General features: G+C 45.3%; 1 protein-coding gene across 1 annotated transcript in view; it reads left to right on the plus strand.

Moving 5' to 3' along the window:
- Positions 1-19,815, plus strand: part of CAPZA2 (capping actin protein of muscle Z-line subunit alpha 2) — a 314,968-nt gene that overhangs the window by 184,988 nt on the left and 110,165 nt on the right. Inside the window, exons 7-8 of the mRNA XM_086919391.1 lie at positions 11,159-11,237; positions 11,449-11,520. Of these exons, the coding sequence (XP_086775517.1) occupies positions 11,159-11,237; positions 11,449-11,520 (151 nt within the window). The remainder of the gene's footprint in view (positions 1-11,158; positions 11,238-11,448; positions 11,521-19,815) is intronic.

Here is a 19,815-nt window from a genome sequence, read left to right on the forward strand (position 1 = left end):
CCTTCAGAACCAGCGGACTCAAGAACTGGTCCAAGAGAATCGAAAAAGTTAGCAGCAACCGAAGGAACACGACGTTGAGCAGATGGGGTAGTAGAGTAACACACCGGGGTAACAAGAGAAGTGTCGGGAACAGAAGGGACAGCAGGAGTAATCAGAACAGTAGAAGCAGCGGGAGCAGGAGTATGAGGAAGTACAAGCGGAGGAGCAGTAGGGACGGGAGCAGGCAAAGGAGCAGGAACATGCGGAAGAACGGGTACAGGTTGGGGAACAGGGACAGGGGGAACCACAGGAACTGCGGTACCCTGTGCATACGGAGGTGGTGACTTCATGAGGTAGGACAACAAGGGGTCCTCTACTACGTCCTCCTTCTTATCCGTACCCGTCGGTAAAACGGGATAACACTTATCGACAGTCATGCGCTGCAATCTATCAAAAACTTCCTTTTCCTTTTCCTCCTTATCTCGCTGAAACTGCTCTGCGTTTCTTACCGTTGTGACGATCCCTTCTCTCTTATTACGTTTAATCTGCTTGATTTCTTTCTGCTTGGCTTCTTTACGCCACAACGGAAAGGAATCAAACATGGCCGGCCTTGCTTTTCTTTGGAACAATTTAGCTTCAAGATTATCTAGAATCGGAGCCTCAAAACTACCATGAGGTGGCCAACTAAGGACACCGTCTTTTTTAGTGTAACGAAACCAACACTCATTGAATGTAATTGGACCTAATCCGTGTCGACTGTACAATTCGTAAGTTGGAGTTCCAACCGGAGGTATCGGACACGAGTCCTCCAGTCGGGAATCCGCACCACAACCTCTAAAGCAGCTGAACAAAGTACTACGGCCAGGCATCATGCACAGTAACCGAGTTTCACAAACTTCAAGGGTTATAGGATTACAATGTCCCTGCAAAGAGCAAAAACCCTCGGTTTTTGGCGACTGCAGACGTCAAATATCACAACAAAGAACGAAATACCAAGAACCACAAATGCAATGGAACCATGCAACAACTAAGCACCCACAACAAAGGACTCTGGGAGCGACCCACAAATACTTAACTCAAAGATCAATGGCGTCACCAGGAAGGCCCGTCAATCGTCTCGCTGTACCAAGGTCTACGCCAGGCGCCAAAACAGGTCTACAGTCAGGGCAGCAGTCCGTCGCAGCCGCCAGGAGGCGGGAATCTTCGCGGGAAAAGTCGTCGGGCCACTTGTTTCGACAACAGGATCGATGAAGCGGGGTGCACCTTCCCTCGGAGATTTCACACGAAGTTCCTCACGATTGTCGGGCTTTGGACCGGTACCACTGATGCAGCCCCACGTTGGGCGCCAACTGAAGGACTGGGTTTTTGCTAAGACCCAGCGGTGCCAGGGATAACACCTAAAACCTTCTTGGGTAACCTGTTCCGGCGTACAAATGACAGAGACACGGGACACTTCCTTCGGCGTCAAAGATTCGAGGTTTATTACTGCAGGGAATACAGAAGTCACAGGAAGTACAACACGTGTAGGTTCGAGGAGACTGTTTCAACTTGTATCTGTGGATCGCTCCTTTTTATACAGTTTTCAAGCATAGAATAACATGGTGCACAAAGGATTACAACTCGGTTCCCATCGTAAAGATCATGAGGGGTCGCTTTCATGTATTCAGAGCCCGGAACATGATTACAGTAACATTTGGCAGTTCCCAACTGTAAAAGTACATCTTCCCACCATTAGTACATTCCATTCAGTAGTAAACGAATCGAGGAAAGGACAGAAACAGGTGCAGAGGAAGACGTAGACAAGGAACAGATCGAAGAGGGTGTAAAAGGGGTGGTACCAGGAAACACGAGTTGCAGGCATCAAAGGGGACGTGCCTAATGAATGCACAACTGAGACAATAGAACGGCACGGCAAGATGAGCCTCGAGCGGGGCCATCTGCCTTACAGTGTCATCCCCCTCATCAAAAAGACACCTTCAAAAGAAACGTGTCTTCCGCAAGAGTTTGGGAGTCCCAGGGTCGCGAAGCGGACAGCGTCCGTTCGCTGGCTACTTGAGGGCAAGAAACAAAATGGATGCCGTATCTAAGATGGAACCCGTGGGTTCAGATGAAGAAACCCACAAAACAGACGAACGGTTTAGGCTAGCACAGCGAAAACGCGTACACCCACTAAACTAGTCATTTGCGGTTCATAGATACCAGACTCGACCATATTCGTGCGAGTCGAAAACACCACTTACAATTGTCACGGAACCTCACCCCCTCCTCACACGATGAAATATTTTTGGGTCTGACCTCATTTATTGGGTTTGAAAACATCCAAGGACATTGGCAAGAGACTCAAAAAGCTCCTTTTTTTAATTCAAGTGGGGGTACAAAACGCCTCTTGGGTAGGTCTTGGCAAGAGGCGCGTCACCCCCTCCTCACCTGATGAAATATTTTTGGGTTGGTCGGTCTAAAAGGGTGTAAGGTCTATACCAATAGGCTGAAGAGTATGGTTAGGTGGGCTTTTATTCCTCTCCCTGTAGGGTGGAAACTGCATAAGTGGCAAATTATTGTAATACTAGCAGGAGACATTCTGTCTGGACCAGAGAGCGAGAAAAAGCAGTACAATTACTGCTCTGTCAAATGGGCTATGGTTTATTTGATCAGTTTTTGTGTCAGACTTGTGCAATGAGAAACTGACTGAAGTATTGTTTATTCCCAAAATATTTAAGCCAAATCCTATTTCTAAGCAGGGGAACATTTCATGTGATAATCTGCACACCATATAGCCCAACTGTAGCCCTTTGTTTTCACATCACAAAGCAGGGGTATGTATATGTATATATTTTCTCCCTGCACCAACATATTGTAAGAAAGTTGGTTATTAATTGAGAAGGACTTGGGACCTTCACAAGTAATACGTCCACAACCTTTTTTTTTACTGTGAACCAAGCACACCTCTACAGCATTTGATTCTGTCAGAATGAGCCAGAACAGTGAAAGGGCTAATCGAGATATTTTGATGGCTAGTACCCCATTCCGCAGTCACACAAACCTCCAATAAATCAAGCCTAGTCAGTGCGTTTACTTATTAAAAAAAAAAGGTACTTATTTATACCCACACACACCACCAACACACACACACACACACTCACGCAGTATTATACATTCATTTACACATGTATACATGATGTCTGTTGAAAAATAATGTATGTGGACACCCTCCCAACAGTTCCCACCCCTAGCGCAGCCCTGACCTTATAACTACAATACAGTGCACAAATTATACAAACACTGCACCCTCCGGGTCCCATGGTCTCCTTTGGCTGCTTGCAGAGCACATGACTCTGGTCTCTCTCCAGAATGTTAAACATCAAGGGTCCTCGCCCAGTGAATCTATCCCTCCACTGTCCTCCAGGGTGTGTAGGCGGCCAGCGCCACTATCTGGAAAACCCCCCCAAACCCCCCTTTTTTTTTTTTTTTTTTTGCATTTACCACACATGCCTTTACTACGTATCTCGTAGTAAAGGTGTGCGTGGTAAAGGCTGTTGTCACCACGCATGCGTGGTAAAGGTATTCGTGGAAACGGCCGCGTTGTAGTGGCCGATTCCCGCTCCAGAGGTTTAGCTGCTCTCCTTTGTTCATGGGGTTGAGCCTTCCCTTGCCAATGACCGGGTGAAACGTAATTAGCAAATGCATATGCTTTCCCTACCCTCTCCACGAAGCAAACCTTTTATTGGCTAATGGTCGTATACTTTATGGAGGCCTTTGACCATCCAACTGGCCAACAGTGCAATTACTGTAGCCCAGCAGGGTGACTAAAAGGCCTAAAACTCAATAGACGCTAAGAGAGAAATGATAAATCTTTAAGTGCCATAAGAATTGCAGTATGTCAAAATCAATAACCGGTCTGCATTTGGTACCCCAATTTACCATATTGACTGTCTCTTGGCCAAACTGGGCTGAAATAGTAGTTAGGTTCAGATTTCATCCTTCAGGTTTATTTCAATGAAGCACTATAGATGTACATACTCACTAATAATGCCCACTTCTACTATAACGCCTGCACAGGTCAGCACCAACCCCTGAAAGGTCTCTTCTGCGACAAGCTACCTGAAGCCTCATATGCTCTGGCCGCCCACATTTGCACACACATGCACACAAGCGTTCAAGTGCAGCTACCTCTGAGTCACTTACCTTATTTGTACATCAGTGGACCTGAACTTAAAAGGTGTACACTGGTAATTAGCACCCCAAACCATTATAACAGAGCTTATATGGGGTGAGACTTCCTAATGACAGAAGTCCGTAAGCAAGGTAGCTCAAAAAGTGAAATCTGAGAAATTAAATGTCGAACCCATTCCTCACACAAGTTTATTTTTGTGGTATTTCATGTTTGGATTGTTCAATGTCCATAACGTTCTTAGCCTTTTAGTGCTTTGTCCAGACATTGGCTTGCTACTCCCCAACTGCATTGATGTGGGTGCTTGGGTTGTTTTCAACATATATATGCAGGTGTTCATAATGGGTGGGTGAGGGTTTTGCAACTGTACAATATACCCACTGTAAATGTTGAGTATGTATTGGACTGTTGCTGGGTCATAGCTCACAGTGGCTGTTCAGGTCCCCCACTTAACCTAAATCAGAGTGGCAGTGAAGTAGCAATAATGGTAATGTATGCTTCCAAACAGGTCTTTCTATTGCAGTGCAAGTGTATCTTCTGTTTCCTATTTGGGTTCTGTTCTTCCAGACAAGGGTTCTGCTAGACACATACCATACTAGGTTTTATTTTCCCTCCTTCTTTGTATTTGCAAAAGATCCGTCTCTGTCATGATTTGTTAGCAGTGTTCTTAAGGGCAACATTAGTATTTTGTTGAGTGACGTTTCTGTGGCCAGAGTTGCTCAATTGCGAGTGCCCCTCTGTCTGAGCGTCCTCTGTACCATGTCCCCATTTTTCCTGCCCAACCAAAGTCGTCTTGAGGCTCTTTTTCCTTGAGGCTCCTGTGACTGCTCTACACCCTAAGCTCTCTGGGATGAATAGATGTATGCATGTGTTTGTGTAGTCAAAGTGAATGGTAGCTTGACAAGTCTACAATCAGACTGCTCCATATCTATCCAGGCATTACTTAGCAGAGCGTGGCATAGCTCTTCCCTGGTCTTGGACAACAAGAGATTATTTTGTCAAAGTTGAGGGGTAGCTCTGTTGTTTTGAGGAAAGTTGACTGTGACTGTTGACTGGCAAGTGACTGGTTCTTCTGTCTGAGATAACTGTGCACATATTTTATATTTTGTACTGAAAAGTTTTATATTTTCTACTTCTGGCCTTTTTATTTCTGTCCACACCGATTTCAGATGAATTCATCCATTATATATTACTATGTTTTCTGCACACCTGCAATACAGTAATTAGATCTGGCATAGTTTCAGACTGTTTAGAAAACAACCCTCTTGATAGTTGATTGAAGGACCTTTTAAGTTTGAGCCCATCAGATGGCGCAAGCAAAAAAAACTATAATGGACTTACCAAGAACTTACAGAGGCTTACATCTAGCACATTGCTTTGTTCCTGGTCTCATTTGCTGGCTTCTTTTTCTATGGGTTTTCTTGTTCAGCTTGTGTTTCGCTCATGTGGACCACCCCCACTTTCCCATTTCTTTTGACTCGCTGACATGTCCTTCCACTACTTAGTTTTGTAGAACAACTTTTTTCTTTTTGATGAAGCGCTCCTTTCGAGTGCATGTGTGTAGAAAAGTGCCCTTTTTTGCATGGGTACCTCCCACTTTTTGCCTGATATCTGATGCACTTTGAGTTCTGCACTGGGTCTCTGCCAATCCGGTTACCAGTGACTGTGCAATTTTGGGCTGGCTTAGGTCTTTTTTTGGAGGGGCGTGTTGAGCAGATATGGCTCCCTCCCTTCTCCTCCCCTCAGTTGGTTACTACTGGAGTCCCGCAGGGTTCCTTCCTTAGCCCTCTCCTCTTCAACATCTGTTACGCCATTGGTATATCTGGCAGAGGAGCTTGGGGCTAAGGTGATGGCCTATGCGGACGATACCCTGCTACTTTTTACCTGGAATAAAACTACAGACTCCGTTTCAGCCGCACAACAGTGTCTTGCCTCCATTTTTAAATGGTTGGTGGATGCACAGCTTAAGTGCAATGAACAGTAGTCGGAGATCTTACTATTTGGCAAGTTCCCCTCTGACTTCCGAGAGCAGCTGTGGCGGCCTGACTCTCCGCTGCCCTTTTCCATGGGTCAGCCCTCTAAAAACCTGGGCGTTTGGTTCGATGAGAGTCTTTCCTTTTCGACACACAATCAGAAACTGGCCGGCTGTTGCTTCGGCCTTAAGAATCTCAGGAATTTTTTCCCACTTCTTCCGCAGGCAGCTAAAGAAATTGTTACGTGCGCTTTGATTCTGTCACGTTTGGATTACGCTAATGCCCTTTACGCTGGCGCCACTGGCTACCTGCTCAAAAGGCTTCAGGTGGTTCAGAATACGGCGGCCAGATTGCTATTGGGCATTTCGGCAAGGAACTGTGCTCTCTTCATTGGGTCCCCGTGGTGGACAGGGTCCAGTTTAAATCTCTGGTTCTGGTACATCGTGCTCTTCACGGGTGTGGCGCCCTCTATCTTCAGAGGCGTCTCACTTTCTATGTCCCTTCGCGAGTTCTTAGATCCATGTCCCTTTGCTTTGTCCGGGTTCCGCGGTTCAAGTTTCAGGGGCTAGGGAGCAGTTCTTTTGTGGTGAAGGCTAGTGTGGCCTGGAACGCCCTCCCCCTTGCCTTGCGGTCTATCCAGGACCCAGCTGTGTTCAAAAGGAAACTTAAGACCCATCTCTTTGCTTGATGGCTTCTTTCAGCACCCCTTTAGCATTGCGCCGGGACACTCACGAGTATTCGAGTGCACTATAAATGGATATAATATAACTGTGTTCTTTTCCAAAACTGTATAATTGTTTTCACTGTTGCCAAACCTCTGACCCACATGTAAGCCTCTTGTACAAGGTATCCCTGGTACCAAGGGCCTTGTGACCAGAGAGGGTCTCTAAGGGCTACAGCATGTATTGTGCGATCCTCCGAGACCCCTCACCAAATTCATGCACACTTCCATTGCAGTCTACGTGTTTTGGTGCAGTCAAAACCTAGGAGTCAACAAGGCAAACATTCCTTTGTGCCATGCCCACAAACCACTGCCTGTGGCATAGGTAAGTCACCCCTTTAGCAGGCCTCAAGGCCCTATTCATGATGCACTATACCCCAGGTGAGGGCATAGCTGCATGAGCAATATTCCCCTACATTGTCTGCGCCCATTCACAGACATTGTAAGTGTAGTGGAGCCATATTGAGTACATGGGCTGGGAGTTTGCCGTTACAAACTCCACAGCTCCATGATGGCTTTACTGAATGCTACGGAGTTTGGTTTCAAACTCCCCACTATAATAAGCCCACACCGATTCTAGTGTTAGATTTATCACAAATTGCACTCGGAGGGCATCTTACAGATGCCCCCTGAAAAACAACCAACTCTCTAGTGTGCAGCTGACTCGTCTGCACCAGCCTGCTACATGCAGACATGTTTCTGACCCCCTGAAGTGGGAGCGCTTGTGCTGTTGGGGGTCAGGAATAAAGCCTGCTTGGGGTGAAGGTGCTTCTCACTTACCCCCAAGCAGGAACAGCATTCAGGGTTGCGAGCCTCAAAGGCTTCCTGCTCTTTGTTATGCAGATGTGGGGCTCTCCAGCTAATGAAGATGCCCGCCCCCTGACCAGGAAAATTAGTAGTCTGGAAAGGTGTTTTCCACCCCCCCAACCCCCCTCCCCCTCCCACCGCCCTTCTCTGTGGCCAGGAACACCCCTAAAGTGCCCTGGACCGAGGTGACTACCGGCTGCCATTACCAGTATCGCCCCTATATTCAGTATTTAGGGGCACCCTTGAACATTGATCCTCCGATTCCTGCAACTTTCAAAGAAGGACAAAGAACAAGACGCCGTGTAGCAAAGCTTGAAGATGACTACTGACTTGGCCCAGCCCTACCGGCCTGTCTCCAGCTAAAGGAGCCTGCGAAGAGGACAACGCCTATAAAAGTGTTTCTCATACTGTAAAGTATTCCTATTGCCTTTAATAGACAATTCCTACTTCATTTTTTAAAGTATTACCATTCTTGAAACTGTTACTAACCTGCAACAGAGTTCCACTTGGTTCTAAAATAAAATAACAAAGTGATAACTTTTTTTATACAAAACAATTTGTCTTGGATTCCGTCTTCGAGTGTGTGTAATAATTTCTTGCCTGAATGGGCATGACAAATGCTTAACACAGCCTTCTGTTAATCCTCACTGATCGACCACACTACCACTAATGGAGCTTTTAGTGTTATCTACTTAAGCCTCTGGGGATCCCCTGGACTCTGCACACTATCCCTTACTTTGATATTATATATACTTGGTCAGCTTCCTACAATGGGTTTTCTAGCTCTTCCTCTTATGCTTCTCTGCTCCCATATCCCCCTTTGTGCTTGCTTTCTCACTTATGGATGCCTGCTTTCTTGCCTGTGCACTTCTGCTCTGGCACACACGCCATGCACTCTGTGTTAATATCTCCTACTTCTCCCCCACCTCCTATGTTGCTATCTCTTATGCGCTCCCCTTCCCCATCCAATGTTTGGTTCTCCTTGGTACCCCTGCCCACTCCACGTTGCTTCCATTCAAACTGATCCATTCACCCAGTCATCCATTTCCCCACATTCCCACCATTCTTCTTTAAAAAATAAAAAAATAAAAGTATATCCCTACAAAAGTGTTTTCACACACTTAGATTGTATCTCTGTATTATTTAATTGACCGATCTGTCACGCCTGCCATCTAAGATCAGTCAACAAAAAAATTAAAGACCATGGCATGTATCATTCCTTAGGTTGGCATACGTGGTTACACATGCTTGTGTCTACAGGATGAGACATTCATTTTTTATTTTTTGCTGTTACTAAACAGCATTGGGAAAAGTATTGCTCTTTACAGATGCCTCTCCGCATTGCAAAAAAGCACTTGCATAACCAGTAGAACCCAAAGGCAACACCTATTGTCTTTGCTAGTGTATGTACTCCAGAGATGGCAGTAGCACGCCAACTTCTGGCTCCTAAAGCCTATTGCCTTCAGAGCTGATTATGACCTCTGTTCCGAGCCAACCTGAATTTTTGTTTCCATCAGCAACTCTACAGTAATTCAAGAGTTTTGTGGAGCCACATGCTTCGTCTGTTTGACTCATTAATGACTCCGGTCCTCTATCTGGGACTCTCCGAGCAGGTCCACCTTCTGTACCAGTTGGACCCTCTGGATCTGCTACAGGCTACGTTCTGGCTTCAATGCCAACTTTGATCCTTGTGCTGTAAACCACACTGGATCATGGAGTATCAACGCGGACAGACGAAGTGCATCGCATTTCGCCCCCCGACTTGGAGTCTGTACCACTTTGACTTCGACTTAGTCTGCACCATGATCCAACTGAGCTGCAGCCTTTTGGTGTCCTATCTGACATTTCGATACACTGCCTTTCAACATGAAAGAGCCCACCCACTATATGGCTTATTTGGAACGGAATTTAAAAACGTCCCCTATGAGCCTGGGGATGAAATTGCCCAACCATTGAGCAATGATAACTGATATGAAGACCTCCAGGATGCCAGTGGTCTGCACGCCTCACCAGACTCAACTAGTTTCTCTACCAGGTCCTGCCATAGAGGATGGCAGAGAATAGCACCACCTTTGCAATGGTTCTGTTCAGGACGGCCCAGGTCCTTGACCTACAATTGCTCATAATGGAGATGAAAACCAATATCTTCAATGAGGTGCTCAAGCCTATAGAAACCAATATAGAGCCATTACCCCCGTTTAATGAGACTCTTACAGGCTTCTTCTGGAGGCCTGCATGAAACCCCATTCTGGACCTTCTGTGAACATATTACAAGTTTACAAACCTATTTTACAAAGCTATCGCCCGACCCACGATATCCAGGTTTTTTTTTTACTCAACACCCAAAGCCAGAGATCCTTGACTTGCACACCTCAGTAAGTATGGTCAAATCAAATGTATACCGTACCACTCCACCAGCCTGGGAATCGAAGCCCTTTTTTTCTTTCACCAGCTTGGCCCTGCATTTGGTGAATACCACCTGCCTCCTGTGGCGTAATACCCATGCCCTTTGGGATTCTGTTGTTCAAATATTACCTGCTGTCCTGGAAGATTTACGTCTCGCTCTCATACAAGCCATTTAAGACAGCCGTGATGTCTAATTTACCATTCAATGTGGCCGTTGGGACTACATGCCTGGATGAGGTCTTTGGGCGTCTCTGGTGGTGTCTGGTCCTCCTGGATTGATGTGCCTTTTGATGGGCTTACCTGTTTGTGGAAATTGCTGACTCAGCCCTTTAGTGCTTTAAAGATAGTAGGGCCATTTCTGTCTGCTCCACCATGTCAGCCGCATCCCAAGTTTAGTCGCCTCCATGGCTACGGTAGGGGCTTTCAATACAGCCAGTAGATGCAGTCAATCTGGCAAACATCTGTCTTTTCGTGGCCGTAGTGGTGACATCTCATTGGTGATGAGCTTGCTATTCTAGTTAGTGTTTATGGATATTCATTGGGATCTTCGTAGTTAATGTTCAACAACTGATATGTCTGTCATGTAAAAACAAAGGAGACTGATATTCTCACATGATTTCTTGTTAAAATATTTTTGTTTCTTTGAAGAGTAAGTTTCCACAGTCTGAGGAGATATTCAGTAAACATTAATTTAATGTTTTCCATATTTGAGAGCTAATGTTACAGGTATGTATTTTGCCTTACACTTGATAAATGCAGAAGAGGTATGGTGCAAATTAGCAAACAAAAACTAATATGATTTGTAGTGATAATACCTGCTCTGTGGTAACAGACAATGCCCTACACTTCCCAAGTAAAGCGTTCTTTTGACCATGCTTTCTGATAGAAATTAGTATATCCTATTACTGAGGATTGGCCTTTAGAAAAATAGTGTAAAGAGTATTGTCTTGGATCATTTAGAACCACACCAATAAAAGTGACGCTTTTAGCACATTTATCAAAGGTTAATAAAAAATCAAGCATATGAGTGTATACTGATTTTACATCTTATTAAAAGTGCTTTGTGTTCCTTAAATACCCTTACCCTTATATTGTATCTTTAAGGAATGGTCGTTGGAGGTCAGAATGGAAGTTTACGATTACCCCATCTAGTACTCAGCTGGTTGGCATCTTGAAAATTCAGGTACTTTATTACCTTGATTCCATTTGAAAACCTTCAACTGTGCTCTTTCATAATTGTAGCTTAATTTCACTTTACAATCTGTATTGCAAAGGAGAAAATCACCCCAGCCAGGCCAAGCTTCTTATGTTTTTGTCCCTTTGAATGGAGCTGTGACATTTGAATGGAAATCTATTTCTGCAGAAAAACTATATTGTCTGTTTTTGTCTGGCAGGTTCACTATTATGAAGATGGCAACGTGCAGCTAGTGAGTCATAAAGATATACAAGAATCACTAACAGTGTCTGTAAGTATTCTGTTTCAGATGTATGCATGTATTGGGTGAAAACTGTTCCTGAGGCTAACAGAGATACATACTTACACACTGGAAATGTCACTGTTTCTTATTTTGTGATAACTCTCCCTGCATATTTCAGGCTTGTAAACAAAAAGGTAATCGGCCTAAATAAATCACTTCAGGTTCCCAAGGTAAGGTTTTTCAAACCTCCCTAACAATATTTACATCAGGAAGCTGAATGCCTTTGAGTTGAGCCGATTACTTAACCAGTTTTCCTGAACCAAGGACCTCTCTACTCATATTCACTAGAGTCTGGACTTTAAATTAAGTAAGAGCCATTGATGCTTACATTTGAGCCCTTCCAACTGGACAAAGGCACATTCTCTTACTCAAATAAGTGACAGTTGCTGCACAAATACAAGCAACTTTTTAAAGTGCTATAGTTTACCCCTCTTCTTAGTACAGGGTCCTTTCTTTGACAGTTGGGATGTTCACAAATTATCCCAAGTAACTTTCCACAGATTACATTATGACAAATTTGCATCATTTTTCCAAAATTGTCAGTGTTTAAGTTTTCCTCTGGAGGGGTCTTAAACAAATTGCGAGACCGGTCATTTGTTTGAATTAAAAATGGGAAAAAGTATTATGTAGTAAAGGTATTTAATTTCTAAAATTTAACTCAACCAACATTTTGCTATGCTAAGATCACCCTCTTTCCTGTTTTCTGAAGTGGTTAAAGACTGGAACACTACGTATCATTTATTGTTATTTTGCACTTTTGTAATGGGTGATTTATGTTTTAGGGTACTTACTGGCATGCATTTTATGCTGCTGGAAGGTGGAGGGGGGCGAACTCTATATGTGAGCCCAGAAAGTGGCACATTTCTGAAAGGGAGATAAGATTATCCATTCAACAAAGGTTAAATGTACATCATGAAGTGCCCGATTGGGCTACTCTACTTAGGCAAGACTGAAAGAAAGATAAGAACAAGGATCACTGAACACAAGAGATGTATAAGAACCAAGACACCGAACTCACCCTTGGCAGTCCACTGGAATGAGAACAGATATACAATAGCTTAATTACGCTTTACAGTCCTTGAAGTGATTACCCATCAACCTGACAAAAATCAGGCGAGAACTCTAGCACATCGTGAATCGTATTGGATTAGATTTCTGGATACATTGAACCTTAAAGGTTTGAATGATAAATTTGAATGATCATGTGTTTTCTGACTTCTTGAAACCGATCACAGCAGCCTGTCCTGCACCTCCAAGACCACCACAATCTGTCTGTTAGCCATTAAATCATCTGCAATAGTCTGACTTTCCATTACATTACTCACGCTCCCATCATATATATTTTTCTCACCATCCCTTATTAGGTTATTTTAGACATAACATCACATCTCATCTCATCTTTTTTTTTTTCAAGTTGATTTTAGATCATGTTAGACAACTTTGCATCTTGCAATATCACACATTGATCTTCTTGCTCCATTACCTCGTGTTGGAATATACAGTTGTTTGATAGCCTAGATTTTATGCAGCAACGATCATTTATGGAATTTGATACTATGTCAGCATCTCTTGTTAAAATATGGGATTCACATTGGATAGCCAGCAAGAGCTCATCTGCTCTAGAATTACATTTTTTAAATGCTTGTTTAGTTCGTTTTTATGTACATTGCTGCCACCATAAGAATCAACATTTCAAAGAATGTTTTGCATACGTGTAGCAACAGTATTGTTTTTTGCACAGCACAATCGAACTGGACTTACTTTCCTTTGCAAATTAACTAATAACATATTGTAAAGGATATTATTTCCACAAATACGTAAACTTGGTCACAATGCTACCGTAGGATTGTCATTCAATCTGATCTCTATTGCATTCTCAGACCATCTTAAAAAAAGTTTTGTATATGCTTTGTATACATTTATTTTTTGCTTAACACAATTCAACTGGACTGAGTTTTTATGTAAAACAACTAATGACATGCACTGTATTGTAAAGGGCAACATTGCTAAAAACACATGTACTTGTTCACAATAATCCTGCAGGAGTGTCATCCCCCAGAAACATTGTTTTTTCAGACCAAACAACACCTTAGGTCAATTTTAGTCTTTCTTTCCTTTCTTTCATTTCCTCACGCTGAGGCACGTATTTCACCCAGCAAGCACTTACGTAATTGACTCAACATGGTGCACCCACGTCCTTGTTACTGGGGCACTGTTTTTTTAGTATTATTTAATTGTATCTTGTTTATCGCTACTGTTGATGACGTTTATTGGAGTAGCATTAGGAAGAAACCCTAATTGTGGACTTCGTAGTGCAGTTATTAGAGTAGCATTAGGAAGAATACCTAATTGTGGACTTTGTAGTGCGGACTGTGTCTAGACCATAGGTTCTTGAAATCTATAATTAAAATAATGTAATGTAGCGGCGCCATACAATAATGAAGGCAGAGTAAGGTTTATTATCGCATAGAACTCTATTTATTTTTTTTTTCAAAGTTGGACATGTAAAGACACGTGAGACATGGGGCGTATGTACTGTCCATTGATGTGCACTGCATTTGGTGTTTTAGCTGATCTTGAAACTTGAAAAATTGTCCTTGAGGGCCAGTTGCGCGTTCCAAGATTAAACTCACTGGGGTGAGTGATGTCCATGTTTCAGATGGATGTTCTCTACTACCTCAGAAGGTGTGTCTTCTGGAATGTTAGTATAAAGAGCATCCTCATCAAGGGTCACTAGGATGTCTACATGGGTAGTAACATTCGTTTCCTCAGTAAGATTAAGAATGTCCCTTGCGTCTTGAAAAAAGGAGGGTGTTCTGGTCACTCGAGGACATAACCTTGTGTATTTTGTGGAGGACATAAAAATAAGGCTTCCAAGGATTGGTATTCACCAGGAAGTCCGCCTTGTTTTTGTTGAGCCATCCTTGTGCTTCAGCAGAAGCTACCAAGGAGCTGATAATGGCTTAGTCTCTTTGTAGAGTCCTGCGTGATATGTGTTCAGTATCACCTATCAGAAAGTTGACGACATTCATGATCATAATCTGTAAGTGTCGTGATGACAATGCCCCTCACTCGTCGGCCGTTTTATGGTGATATGAGTGACATTGGCCAGAGACTGCATGGCAGTCAGTTTTGAGTGGGACTTAATGTGAAATGGTCGCTTACCTCCTTAAGGACTGCCTAATCAGATGTTAATATTTCGTTTGAAATCATACCTGTTGCAGTCGTAAATGTAGAGGGGTTCCTGAGTCCTCAAAGGTATCAATAGTGGGCTTACCCTGAAAGCTTTTAGATGTATTTTTTGGGTAGAATTGGTGCAGCTCACAGATAGTACAAAATATATCAGTCCTCTGTGTAGGCACAAAGCCACGACCTTATTGCGAGACTGCTGTCTGTATTGGCCAGGGTTCTATCAGAGATTCACTATCAGTTTATTTAGTTTTGATTGCTGGTCTGTCTCCGCGTTTGTCGTTGAGTCTCTATTGGTGGTTCCTGCCACTGTACTCTTTTCTGTGGTACACTTCTTCTTTTTCCTCGCCCTCTGCCCCAACCTCTGCCTAAAAGGTGGATAATAGGGTGGTGGAAAAGCCTGATGGGGGCCCTCACCTCATCACGTTTACAGTGCACCTCACCTTCACATCGGCAAAATAATCAGAAGAACTTCGGCAAAGAGTCCCCATGCAGGTTCAATGGACGTGGCAGCGCCGATCCAACGAGGAGCTGCCTGATGATGAAGCATGACGCCCATCTGGGCGTGTGAGGGCCCTTGCTCCTGAGGGATCCGATCCCCCAGATCTGACGCCTTCTTTCCCAAAAGTTAAAAGGACTGACAGTGGTTTAGTATAGGTCTAATTGGCGCCACTTAGATGTCACAATCTTTTTCTAGCGACGTATTCGACGGTGCTAAAAGGTAGAGGGAACCACTTTTATCCCCCCCAAAAACCGGCTACTGCCTTCAAACTGCAATACTCCTTAGCACACGTAAATTACAGTATTGCTATATATGCAAGTGTTTCCACCAATTGTTCCAATATACTAAAGATGAGTTCTTGTTCTTGTAAATCTGGTTCAAATTTATTTCCGTTCACTGGAAACTCTCATACAGCCGACACGTGTTTCGTCGTATATGGGAATGTAACCCACGACTTTTTCAAGGCTATATAATTTGAAAAAGAGAAAAGAACATATCGCCATATGTATATGTACTAAAATCCAATAATTGGAAAACAGAAAACATAACACATCATCACTTCTTTTGTTGAAGTTGCTCACACCGTGATACGATATTATGTTAAGCAATAGAAACAGTGATGAAAAATTATAAGTTTCAAAAAGTGTCTCATAACATTATATAAATATAACACAGAATGTACCTCTGTTGATTTCAGAAGGTCTATGAACCTGTTATGAGTTGGAGAGACCAAGTGACAAATTGATCCTATTTGGACGTGAAGTAGTAGTGATGAAATTCTAAGAAAGTGCCAACTAATATTTGGAGCCCTACACCAAAACCAAAATCAGGGGTGGTGATTCGCTAAATTTAAAAACAGTTCGTGCATGAATATAGTTGATACCAGGAATTCAACAGTCGTGAAGTACCTATTTCCAGATCTGTTTTTTCTTTACTGTAAAGGATAACAATGAAAATGTATATAAGTAACTATTATCGTCCATTATTACGATTTAATTGGTGAGTGATATAGCTAAATCACTTGCGTAGTATGCGGTGATAATTCCAACCCGCATATGGGTTCTACGGGGGTCATCCGTTGTATTTAATCCGTATATATTGTCTGTTTAGTTATGACTCAAGTTTCGTCAAGGTGGCTGAAAGGATATTATTATCGATATTTTAATATCGCAAGAGAGCTTACCTGACGAGGACTCTGGGCTGCCCTTTATCCCTCACGGCAGAGGGATACCGCTGACCGCGCTACTTCTTGCCGCACCCGCTTCGCGGGTGCCGCTTCGCGTGTTTAAGCGAGGGGCTTGGAGCTGCTGCCGCACAGGACCCGGGAGGAGCGGAAAGATTACCCGACTACTTCGAGCAGGGCTGCGAGAGGCAGGGACTCGATAGACCAGGAGTCCCTGCACAGCTTGGGAGATCGTGACCGCGCCCCCTTGATACCAAGCCCACCGCCTAGCAGAGAGCCAAAAGCAAGTGAATTCAGGTGCTTGGTGGGAGAGCTTACCTGACGAGGACCCTGGGCTGCCCTTTATCCCTCACGGCAGAGGGATACCGCTGACCGCGCTGCTTCTTGCCGCACCCGCTTCGCGGGTGCCGCTTCGCGTGTTGAAGCGGGGGGCTTGGAGCTGCTGCCGCACAGGACCCGGGAGGAGCGGAAAGATTACCCGACTACTTCGAGCAGGGCTGCGAGAGGCAGGGACTCGATAGACCAGGAGTCCCTGCACAGCTTGGGAGATCGTGACCGCACCACCTCGATACCACGCCCCCCGCCCATACCACTTCCTACTTACATCCACAAACAGCGCTCAGCGGAACGCCGAGCGAAGCCCGGGCAAAGGGCGGGCAGTCTGTGGCAGTCAGGGGCTGTCAGAGGCTGGGCTGGGCCACCCCCCTGTCATCTGATACCTCAGGTCCTGAAGGTGACTGAACACTGGCTGAGGGTCTAGCTACTCCGATGTCTACTCGGTCGGGGAAAATACTAAGGGGTGGGGGTGAGGGGGGTCGTGGGAGTACGACGATTGGCACAATGGACAAATTAATCACCAGAGTAGCTGCTGTAATAGAGAAAGAGATTGTGATGACGGAGCGCCGCCTTTCACAGGAACTCCTACCGGCCAGACGCTCCTCCCTTGGTGTAATGGCGCAGGCCCAGTCGCCTTCCATTTTCCCCGCTCCTTCCCCTCTTCCTTCGGGCTTGGCTGAGCAGCCACGGGTGGCTGCTATAAGAGCAAGCATTGATAGGTTGGAGAGTTTGATAGCACAATCACCATCCTCTACTGGCAGTCCTGCGGACTTGGGTCCATGTACTCCTGATCACCAAGGCCCTCCTCAGGCCCGACTTTGCTGTGCTTGGTCCAAGACCCCTCAGTCTGTAGAAAAAGGAAAAGGGTTGTGAGTTCGCGGAAGGGTAGCCTTACCACACTGCATAAGCGCCCAAGGAAGCATGTTACAAGGGGTTTGGGCTTCAAATTAGGTAATGGCTCCGCCTCAGTGAACCCCGAGATGGGAGGAGGGTATGTTTCCCTAGGCACTACATCTGAGGTTGCGCAGACACATTCCAACTCCCCTGATAAACCAGCAACATTGCATGACCCTGCATTTTTCAAACAAATTGAGGACCTGATTAATTCCCTACTAGTCCCGCTCATTGATCAAGTTAAGGGCCTGGGGGAAAGTTTAGATAGGTTTGAGCAGACTACACTGGACAATTTTTTTTCTCAATGAAAACCCTCATTAAACTCCAGTCAAGAGCTAGGGAGGACAGCATGGGTGGGAATATGGGTAAGCGGGTATCGGTTGATGTAGTGCAGGCTCTACCCATGATATCGACTACACCGATTATTCCAGTCTGTAAGGACTCAACCATTGCTACTGCAGCTCCTTACGTGGCCAAACCTGGGACCACCATCCATACTGCCCATGTCCATTCAAGCTCCCTTGGGTCATCAAAAGCTCCAAATACGAAACCTGGCCATGCCAAGTTGCCAGCTGGTGGGGATGTGGCTAAGTCTAAACGATTGGTTCAGGTAGCGGCCAACGGCAGGGGAGTCGACCAAGCTCCCCAGGCTAAACCCGCTGCGAGCCGCCCGGGAGTTGGCTCTTCAGCAGTCATACCGCTGAAAGCGACTCCAAAGAGCCCACCAGTAAATCTCCCCCCAGAGTGCCACCCATATGTTGCCGTTCTTATTAATGTCCTCCCTCTGAAGGGTGTTCATTTTGAAACCCACCAGGCTTTAAAGAATAAAACTATGCATTGGTTGAAATCCAACAAACCGTTACCTAGGGGCCTGGATAGGCAGATACTCGGAGTGCGCAGGGTGGGCTGGATAGGACAGGGCAAGAAACGCGTAGAAGGAGATTGTGTGATAGTCAACTTTAAAGACAACAGAGTTGCACACACAATCTGTAACCATAACCAAGTTGCGGGCGGCTCAGGCATCGATGTGGTGGATTTAACTTATTTCTACCCGCGGCCTGTTATGAATTACATCGGCCCACCCCATGCTGAGACACAATATAGCAATATTGGCTGCCCAGAGCACCACAGTTCCACCCACAGGCAGCTTGGTCAGGCTTCAACTGGGGCTATACAGGTCATTGACTTGATGTTGTCTGTGGGGTGGCCTCGGGGGGATTACGAAGCGGGCTGGGTTGCCCACTCTACTGCACTGTTGACCAGCTCATCTACCCTAAACACAAACCATATAGCCCCATCTGTCACCTGGGAACCTGGTGGGGGGCAGGGTGACAATGGAGAGGGCAGTGGACCTCTTGTTCCGGTCGGGGCAGGTGCCCGCTGCGATGTCGTGCCCGGCCGCGTCCCAACTGTAACGGATCCAGTCTTTAGGATTTTCAGCTGGAACGTGGCTGGAATTGACAGGAAGCTGGCCCTGCCGGACTGGAATGCCCTTGTGGAAGAGTACTCCATTTGTATCTTCCAGGAGACATGGAGCAGGAAGCCCACCCACAAGTTGGGATATTCTTCCTACTCTATTTCTGCTGTCTATCCGGCATCGGGGAGGGGACGTCCCTCGGTGGCCTCCTCATCTGGGTGGCAACTTCCCTAAATTGCAGAGTAGAGGAGCACCAGACCAACTGCCCGGATCTCCTTAACATCAATCTAAAAGATGCCCGGGTCGTGCCATCTTGAACATTTATAACATCTATGCTTGGGGCACAAAGGGAGGTAGACAGTCGCCCACTATTGCTCACCTGGAGGGCCTGCTAAGGTCATCTCCATTTAAATCCTGTACCCTGGTTGCAGGCGATTTAAACTATACGTTCGAGCCCTTGGGCTCGGACGACACTTTGGATCTGGAGGTGGAGGACCAAAGGAGGGGGATTCCGGCTTTAGAGCTAACCCCGATCAAGAGGTGGACTGAAGTGGCACTCCAGATTAACACCCTTAGCATGGAATTCGATCTGAGGGCCCTCAATGGGAGGTCGAGCTCTGATAAGGCTGGAGCCCATACGTACAACAGGCCCAACCACACAACAGGCCCAACCACACGTCAAGAATTGACTACATCCTGCTTAACGTGTGCTTATGGAGTTCGGTGAGGGATATGGAAATTATCACGTCCGTTGAGAGCGAT

Source organism: Lissotriton vulgaris, chromosome 1_1 (genome assembly GCF_964263255.1).
Source record: "Lissotriton vulgaris chromosome 1_1, aLisVul1.2, whole genome shotgun sequence".
In the NCBI taxonomy this organism is placed as follows: Eukaryota; Metazoa; Chordata; class Amphibia; order Caudata; family Salamandridae; genus Lissotriton; species Lissotriton vulgaris.